The sequence below is a fragment of the Myiozetetes cayanensis genome, unplaced genomic scaffold (genome assembly GCF_022539395.1).
Source record: "Myiozetetes cayanensis isolate MyiCay16 unplaced genomic scaffold, myiCay2020 scf20-37, whole genome shotgun sequence".
Lineage (NCBI taxonomy): Eukaryota > Metazoa > Chordata > Aves > Passeriformes > Tyrannidae > Myiozetetes > Myiozetetes cayanensis.
In genome coordinates this window covers 4,381,026-4,390,128 of record NW_026087412.1, presented here as the reverse complement: position 1 = coordinate 4,390,128, position 9,103 = coordinate 4,381,026, and the positions used below count along the sequence as shown (strand labels likewise).

At 46.9% G+C, this 9,103-nt stretch overlaps 1 protein-coding gene across 1 annotated transcript; it reads left to right on the top strand.

Moving 5' to 3' along the window:
* The first annotated feature begins 181 nt into the window (after positions 1-181).
* Positions 182-8,808, top strand: BRAT1 (BRCA1 associated ATM activator 1). The gene is made up of 13 exons (XM_050317501.1): positions 182-411; positions 803-957; positions 1,539-1,686; positions 2,572-2,944; positions 3,038-3,157; positions 4,075-4,166; positions 4,424-4,542; positions 5,060-5,246; positions 5,367-5,440; positions 6,029-6,131; positions 6,410-6,508; positions 7,512-7,690; positions 7,892-8,808. Exons 1-13 carry the CDS (start codon positions 234-236, stop codon positions 8,621-8,623), a joined length of 2,559 nt encoding a protein of 852 aa, XP_050173458.1. The 5' UTR covers positions 182-233; the 3' UTR covers positions 8,624-8,808.
* Positions 8,809-9,103: the final 295 nt, after the last annotated feature.

The following is a 9,103-nucleotide window of genomic DNA, read 5'->3' as shown; positions in this document are numbered from 1 at the left end:
TCCTGCCCGGGAGCAGCGGGACAACCACGGACACAGAGCTACCCCAACTCGCACCCACCGCCCGCCCGCGGGGGCCACGCCCCCCACCGGGCATCGGCCACGCCCCTCGACCGGGCCTCGGCCACGCCCCCTTTGCGACAGTCGCGGTGCGGCCGCTGCGGGGTCGGTGCCGGTGCCGATCGCTGTCACTCTCCCGGTCCCTGTCCCTGTTCCCGTCCCGCTGCCCCCCGGCCATGTCCGGCCCCCAGTCGTGGTTCGTGGCCCGGGCCCGCCGCCGCTTCGCCATGACCCGCGAGTGCGCCGCGCTGCTGCCCGGCGTGTGCGCCGCCCTGGCCGACCCGCGGCAGCCCGGCCTGGACGACACGTGCCTGGAGAAGCTGCTGGACTGGTTCCGCAGCCTGACCTGGTTCGGTGAGCCACGGGGGGACAGGGAGGGCGGCGGGTCGGCACCGTGGGGGAAGGCCCATCACGGAATGGTTTGGGTTGGAAGGGACCTCTGGGGATCCTCCAGTCCAGCCCCCTGCCAAGGCAGGGCCGCCCAGAGCAGGTGACGCGGGAACGCGTCCAGGTGGGATTTGAATGTCTCCAGAGGGGAAGACGCCACGGCCCTCTGAGGTGCTGTCCCCTCGGACACCTGAAAACGGTGTTTAGTAGCTGAGGCTGCACCGGGGCTTGGGCCCAAGTGAGGTGATCCCAAAATCCTCAGTTCTAAAAGTTGTGAGGGGTTACCACAGCTCAGGGAATCACCTGGATGGGAGAGGACAGTGCTGGCAGTGACCTGCTGTTCTCTGGGCACCACCAGACCCGACTGTGGAGCTGGTGCAGGACAACCCGTGTCTGACAGAGCTCATCAGCTCCGTGCTGGCCCTGCCCGAGCCCAGCCCCAGCATCCTGTCCTTCACCCTGCAGCTGGCCGGGATACTCGCAGCCTCTGAAAACCGCTTCCAGCACCTGCAGGTGAGTCAGCTACCTGGGACTGTGGGATAACTCTACCTCTGAGCAGTCACTGCACAGCACTGTATCCCTGGGCTGGTCCTGCAGATTTAAACTGCACTAACATGTCCTTTTCTCTCAGTAGTAGGTTTGACAGGAAGTTTCTGATTCCCTGCAAAAACGAGGGAGCTTTATAAAGTCCTACTTTCTACACCAAAATACATTCATAGTACAAAACCCAAAAGGCTTCCTACAGGGAAGAGATGTGTACAAGTGCACAGAGCAGTCCAATGGAACTGATAAGTTCCATTCAAGTTCCATTCCATGCAAGTTGATGTAGACCAGCTCATGATATACAGAAGTTGTCTCTAGCACCTGAAAACCAAGCAGCTTTGGTGTTGAACAGCTCTGTTGCTTAATCCCTGAGAGAGACCTACATTGAGTTTGAGCCTGGCATTCTGAAGTTTTTCTGTTTCCGTGGTACTTCGAGCAGGAGAATCTTTCTCTACACTATCGATACTCTTGACTTGGAGGACAGAGCAGGCTCTCCCCTCCCCTTCAGCCCCTCTGTTCACCGTTTCCTCTGTGTTCTGCTCTGGCCTCAGCAGGAGAAGCTGCTGGAGAGGCTGTTTGGCCGGGACGGGCCGCGGGGCCGCGCGGTGTGGGAGGACGCGTCGGTGCGGAGCGCTTGGGTCAGGGGAGTGCACAGCATGGTGCACCACCAGCCTGCCCTGCACTTCCTCTGCAGCGAGGGTGAGTTCTGCCAGCACTGCTGACTCGCTCCCCAGATCCTCTCTGTCCCTTCCATTCCAGTCAGGTGTTTGCTCAGATGTCAAATTCCAGTTGCTCAGATGTCGAATGAGCGAGACGAGTCCTCATTTATTTAAGAGTTAAAATAAGCCTTTTGTCAAAAGCGCCAAAGTCACTGAAAGATGGTGGGGTTTTTAGTTAAGTTAGTTATGCCTTTTTTTTTCCCCCAAACACTGAAGATGGTGCCCTTTTCAGAGGGCTTTTCTTGTGAAATGAAAAGCCTTCTGCATTCTTATTTGTAACTCTTATAAAAAGGTACATTTCGGTATGATTTTAGTGCAGAAAAACTAAGTAGGGGCTCATTTATCTCTTTGTGCTTGCACACCTTTGCAGCCCCGTTGCTGTTAGGCAGGTATGTAAATTCTGCTATGAACACCAGCTTTAGATCCCAGGCACAGAGGAGCTTAAAAGACTGGATTGGTATTAACATGCAGCACGTGCTGCTGTCAGTGTGATGGAAAAGTTCATGTTTTTCCTACTGGTTATGCCTAGAGATGGTACAGGCTCTTTCCCTAAATACACAGTGAGTGTGCTGTCAACTATCCTAATCATATCCTGATGTTAAATTAAAGTCCCCTTCTGTTCCTTAGTTATTAAAATCCCTGAGGATCTGAAAACAATTTTCTTATTTTGTTTGCTTATTGTTAAGAACTGGCTGACTTTGAATAGAGACTTCAAAATAAAGGATAAGAAACCTCCACCACCACCACCATTTAAAGCTGTGTGGTACCTGAGTTAGTCCCATGTGGTTGGAATGCAACAGGGCTCCACCTCACCATAGGAACGGTGTTGTTTTTTCTTCCAGTGACTTGTTCTGTTTTCCCACAGGAGGCATGGATGTGATCTTCGCTCTGCAAGGGGATCCCAGCCTGTTTGTGGCTTCAGCTGCCAGCCAGCTCCTGGTGCACATTCTCACCTTCTCTGTAGAGTCTGAAGCATCTAAAGCTCTCAGCACAAAGGACTGTGAGTGGCCAGCGTGTGCCCAGATGATTAAAAAGCACGTGGAGGATTCCCTTCAGTCCAGCTCTGCCTCTCACGTCGAGCAGTCACTGAAGCTGTTAACCAGTTTGTTTGGCAGTTGTTGTGCTGCATGGACTGAAGTGCTTTGGTCAGACATAGCAAAGCAGATAGAATCCTTTCTGGTGGAAGAGACTGTTCAAGCACAGCACATGCTGGCAAACCTTCTGCTTAACGTGGCACGGTAAAGATCTTCTGGCACCTTGGATCCCGTGGTGAGATGTATCTGTTTTCCACTGTGTAATAGGATGTATGATTTACACTTCTTTCTTCTCAGGTCCCCTGTGTTTTGTGACACTGAAGGCAGTTTTTGGGCATTAGTAACTTCTGCTCTGGAACACTTAACCCCACTACAAGCCTGTCCTTTGGCAGTGGGACTTCTGAAGCTCTGCAAATGGTAGGACTTACTGCAATGAAATTTTTGCACTCTGCAGATGTTTCTGGACTAAGATCTCTGGTGTCTTTCCAGGAACTGTTTTTGTCCCCACTGCATTTTCTGTTATATTCTTGAATACGTGAGACTGGGTGGCAAGAGTCATGCCAGTGACTAACAAACTTCAGACACTGATAGTAAGGATAATATAGTTTCAATGAACACAATTTGGCTGCCTGTCAAATCCAGTAGTCTGTTCCATTTTACCTTTCACAAAAACCGTGGCTAGTGTAAGAGCTTTCAGTCTGTCCAGCAGAAGTTGACATTTGGAGACTCTGGAGACAGCTGTAGAATAATTGAAGTTAGAAAGAACCTGTAGAAGTGATCTGGTTTAACCTCTGGCTCAGTGCAGGGCTCACTTCAAAGACAGGTCGGGTTGCTCAGGGCCTGCACCATTCAAATTTCAAATATTCCACAGCTTCTCTGGGCAACCTGTTCCAGTTTCATTTCACTGTGTGAAGTATTTTCTGTGTACCCAGTTGGAATCTACCTTGTTGCAATCTAAGATTCATGTCTCGTGCACCTCTGAGAAGTCTGCCTGAGTTTACAGGCCAAGTAACACTTGTGTTTTAAGATAGGACACCATTCTGTTGACAAGAAACACTTCTCTCTCAGCCTTCTTCTTACACAGGATCCCACTTTCTTTTTGCATAGCTTGATAAAGCTCCTTCTAAATTCCAGAGCCATTTCTCCCCTGCTTTCAGTTAGCAAGGGAAGCTTGGAAGGAGGCTCAAATTGTGAGACTGCTTCTGTTGCTCTGTCATTGCTGGCTTGTTTAAAAGCCTGCATGAAAATCATCATCCTGTTTGGAATTTGGGGGCAGACGTTTGGGAAGGAATTGAAGTGTTTGTGTTTTGGTAACTGCTGTTTCCTCCTTGAAGCCCACAAGATGTGAGGATTCAGGCACTGACTGTTCTACTTCAGCCAATGGACTGTATTTTGAGAGCAGCCTCCCAGCCTCTGGAATATGCAGGTACAGTTGTGACAGAAAAGTTAGAGGCCAGTCTGCTTGCCAGTGTCTTAAGGGTCTGGTGCAGACAAAACTGGAGGTGAAGGAGTAGAACAAGTCAAGGACAGTAGCAGTGTTTGTGATAAAGTGCAGCATCCTACTGACAGTTGCATTTGAAGGGATATTCATACAACATCACCTGAATATCTTGATTAACTTTGAAAATCACAGTGTTTCATACTCATTAACAACTTGAGCTCTTCCCTTCTCTGGTCCCTTAGGTTTGCTGGATGAGTCTGTTAGTGATCCTGTCACTGTTGAAAGCCTTCTGTCCTCCAAGGCATCTTGTGCTGGTCTCCTGTGTCAGACCTTGGCTCACCTGGAGAAGCTGCTGTCTTTGGTAACATTCAGAGAGGGGGGGAAAAGCCTGGGGATCAAATTGGTCTTTGAAAGACAGTGTTAAGATTGGTTGCAGACTTTTGTAGTAGACCTTAATAGAACATGCAGAGGAGTTGACAGTGACGGCTTCCATATGTTACAGAAATTAGCAAATATTAGCAAAAACCTTTCAAATATGAAAACAGAGCAATACTGAGGCTCATAAGGAAGGACTGCACTTAAGTTCTAAATCCATCTTCACAAGCTTTGTTACCATACCTTGTACTTCAGTTACTGAAGCAGTGAAAAAACACAAATTGAACTGCTTTCCCAAGCAGTGTGAAGGATCTCCTTCCATCTGTGCAGTAGTTCTTGGAAGAGAGGAATATAATTTGTTTGTACTTACTAATGTTGTGCTACCTTAAGAACCCTCTAGAAATTGCAAATTTTGCTGCCTCCTGACCAAAAACTCTGTATGCACTTAAGATATTTGCAGGAAACCCTTTTTTTTTTTTTTTTTAATCTTTCTCACCCATTAGAAACATTTAAGAGTGGATTTACCCTACGTGTCCTTGCTGCGCTCTCTCATGACAATATTACAATTCTGCAATGGCCTCCTGAGTCCTGCCTCTCCTCTGGGAAGCACAATAAGCCGAAATTTGATCAATTGCTTCAGGGTGCAAAAGTCAGCTCTTGATGTCCTTGCAGCACTCTCAGAGAAAAAGGGTGAGTTAATCTTTGCTTTCTCACCCAATCCTGTGTCTCTCTGTATTTCAGCAGTTGAACTGGGATTGGGATGCTCCTCCTCTCAGTGTTGGTCCTTTAGTTTTGTTTTCTCGGTTTCAGGCTGTGACACACTCATAGGAAGTCTATTTGATGTCCTTCTGGCATACCTGGAGAGTCCAAACACCAGCCCTACTGTGAGTGCAGAACTAAGGAGAGATCTGTATCTAATAGCTTGCCCCAGTGGGATGTAATCCTGAGAAATTGTCTGACCATGGTTGTTTCTTAGCACAGTTCGTATCAGAATATGTCAGAGACTTGTCTTGGTTCTGGATGGCTTAGGAAATAGCTAAAATTGTAATGAGAGAGTAACTGAGCAATGCATTGAGTGTTCTTGAGAAGACAGGAGTCATCACATCTGCAAGAGTGCTACAAGAGTAGCACTGACAAACTTAACATGACATGGCCTTGAAGTGTTCAGTTCTTTTCATAGGGGGATTTGTTTTCTTGCTTTGTTTTGTTCAGATGACTCCAATGACAACTGCAAATCAAAAGCTGGAGGTACTTCAGAATAGTAAGTTGAGAACAGGCATTTTCTAGGTGTTTGTTAGAAATTACACATAAGCACCACCTATTTGTGGCTTACTTTGTAAGGAGGCATATGAATTTGTTTGCTCTGAGAATTGCTCTCTAAGTTTGAGGCTAAAATGAATTTTACCTTTAACAGCATAAAGGCAACACTGCCTCCTCCTGTAGTAAAGTAAATCTGCTTTACCTTGTTTCAGGTTCTAAAGAAAGCCTTTCAAGCTACATCCAAGTGGTTGGTGCGCTTGCAAGAACTGTCCTGCTCCAACAGTCAGTGCCAACAAACTGACAAGATTTTGGAAGGTAATTAAACTATCTGAGACAAACAGCAGCTAGTAGCATATATGAAATCTGCTCTTGCCTACCTTTCCTGCTCAAAGCACTTAGGATTGACTTGTTCACAATTATGTTGAATTTAAGTTTAGCTGCCCAGATAGTGCTTTGAAGCACTCTGGTGGAAGCACACAGCAGCAGCAAAAGGGATTGCATCAGATGAAAGGATGTGGAGGTTGTACAGTGATGGCTTCAGTAGGGCTTGGCACCTTCCATGTCCATTCAGGTTTGTCACTTGGCTTTTACAGATGTGTTTGTGGTGCTGCAGAAGCGTTTGTGCAGTCCTTGCTGGGAAGTAAGAGATTCTTCTCTGGAGTTCCTCACTGCCATAATTAAATGCATGAGAGGTAGGTGCAAAGATTTAACAGTTCAGATTGAAAGAGTACTTCTTTTAATGTTGTGGAAGTCAGTCAGGCTGGTGAAGCATCTTCTGACCTGTAACTGGAGGGCTAAGAAAAGAAAGAAGTGTCAAGATTTTGACTCTTAGATCATGATCAAAATCTGACAAAAATATTAATAAACTTATCCTACTTTTCTGTAGAACTCAGATTGCTGTTCCTGCCTTAATGGCAGTTTTGGTGATTTAAACTGAAGGGTGTTGAGATGTGTGTCACGGCAGGTGACAGTACTTAATGGCAGATAATACTCTCCCTTTCTTCAGTTTGCTCTGCAGTGGAACCTGGTTTCTATCAGCAGGCTGGGGGCTGGGCTTTAAAAGGCAGAAAGCCTAGACCTGCCTTGCATGCTCTGGATTATTTACTGGTTTTCCACTTTACTGGCAGCTCAGGCTCTGCAGCAGGTAGCACTGAGGCAATGTTAATTTTCCTGTGGAGCTCAGTGATGTTGGAAGTTGTCGACTGCTGTTGTCCCCAGGTCACAAAGGAAGCATCCAGCACACTCAGCTGCATTAGCAGTTTACCCTGCAGCCCCTCTCAGTGCTGCTGTTACTTTTGTTTTCTCTGCCATATATGCCTTGACAACAAGAAAGGACTATTTTTTCCTCCTTTAAACAAAGGCACAAGTTTGATGAGGCTCAAACTACGTCCCCGCTTGCCCGCAGAAGGTTTTTTTCTTGCTGCTAAAACAGCTGTAAATGCAATTTTCCGAGTTCCAATGTCTAGCAGTGCTTGACTGAAAGTCACCAAGCTGCTGGGAAATGGGGAGCCTGACACAGAGCATCTGTGCTCTTGTGAGCAGCTGCCTGGTCTCTGCAGAGTCTCGTCCCACTGGCAGCTGTCCCTGCAGGCAGTGGGCATCCTTGTATGACGCAAAGGGCTGTTTGCTTTGGAAACAGCTTCATGCTCAGAGAGAATAATGCCCCACTTCTTTGGCTTGCTGTCTTGTTTACAGACCAGGATGGGTTCAGGCAGTGTCTGCTGTCCTCAGAGGTGCCAAGGCTCACAGAAAATCTGCTGGAGGATCCAGAGAGCTACGTGCGGGCGAGTGCTGTGACTGCTGTGGGACACCTGGCCTTTGTTACTTACTTTGCTCCAGAATCACCTGTAGCAGGGAATCAGTACAACAAAGAGGTATGATAACTTCCTGTGCACAAGCAGAACTACACATCAATTTACTGCTGCATTCCTTACAACTTTTTTCAGAAGTCATCTGCAGGTTCATGCAGGCAGATTTAACAACCAGTAATGACAAGATTTTGTACTTCTGCTGTTCTTGTTTCTTCGAGTGTTTCTCCCCTCACTGTGATTTCTCTTTTGTCTTTTTGCTTTTAGAACATGGTAGCAAAGCTTCAAGAAATCTTGTCAACAGACTCTGAGGGCTTCCCCAGGAGGGCTGTGATCAGCATCTTCACCAAGTGGCTGAGAGAAGGCTGCGCAGGTCAGCTGGAAGACGCAGAGCAGTTTGTCTCTAGAGTCATCCAGACTGTGGAGCATGACTTAGACTGGGAAGTCAGACTTGGTGGTTTGGAACTGGTTGAAGTTTTCTGTAGCCAGACCATTTGCCAGCTTGGCCTTTCTGAGTGCCCCTATGCTCCTGTCTCCTCTGCAGTCCCCAGTTCCATCCCTCAGAACCAGCTGCTGGGGCTGTTCTGCCGAGCAAAACTGTTCGGCTTTTTGTTTCGATCGCTGTGTGACTGTGACAAACCCGTGGGGCAGAGGGCCTGTGACATCCTGATTGGCCTAAGAGGGAATTTCTATCCAATGAGCACTTTGGAGAATCCACGAGAGATTGAAGATTCACCCGCAGGACGTGGCATTGCCTGGTTACAGAGGACACTGAGACAGGGTTCTCTAGCCCAGAACTTCCCCACAGATGGTGGTAACGGGGTGGATTTTCAAGATCCAGAGAGCATGATGGTAGCTTTGGGTGCAATAGACTTACTAGAGCTACATGATGAGCTAAATAAAAGTAGTGACCATGTGGAGGAAAGCCCTCAATCCCTCTTACAGGACATCCTTGCTACTATGGGGACCGTAGAGGAGAATGAAGTTGACTGTTACTGAAGACATTTCTTGCTCTGAGGGAGCAGTGCTTAAGCAGTTTTCTTCTGGAGGAGAAGGGTGATTTTGTTAGCTGTTAAATGGGTTAGAAAATCTTTGCTTTAATACTGATTTTTTTGTTGTTGTTAAAAAGTGTAGTTTCCAATTAACTGTGGTTTCTTTTTCAAAGTAAAAACATGAGAATTGCATTTGTTCTTTTTTTTTTTTAAAGTTGTATATCTTTTAAGAAAGCACCTGACCATGCCTCCATAAGGAATCATTTGAAAAAAACAAAACAGTGACTGAAAACAGAGTAGCTAAAACTGATGAAGACTGGTTTTAAGACTTGTTTTGAACTTGTCTGTATCTTATTCTAATAACAGTTCTCAGCTTCCCTGTTGCATTTTGAGGTTTAGAGCAGAAGGTGGGATTTAAGGAGTAAAATGCTGATCATCCTTAGCCTTACAAATTATCTCCTGTAGATCATATACTTGTTTGATCTCA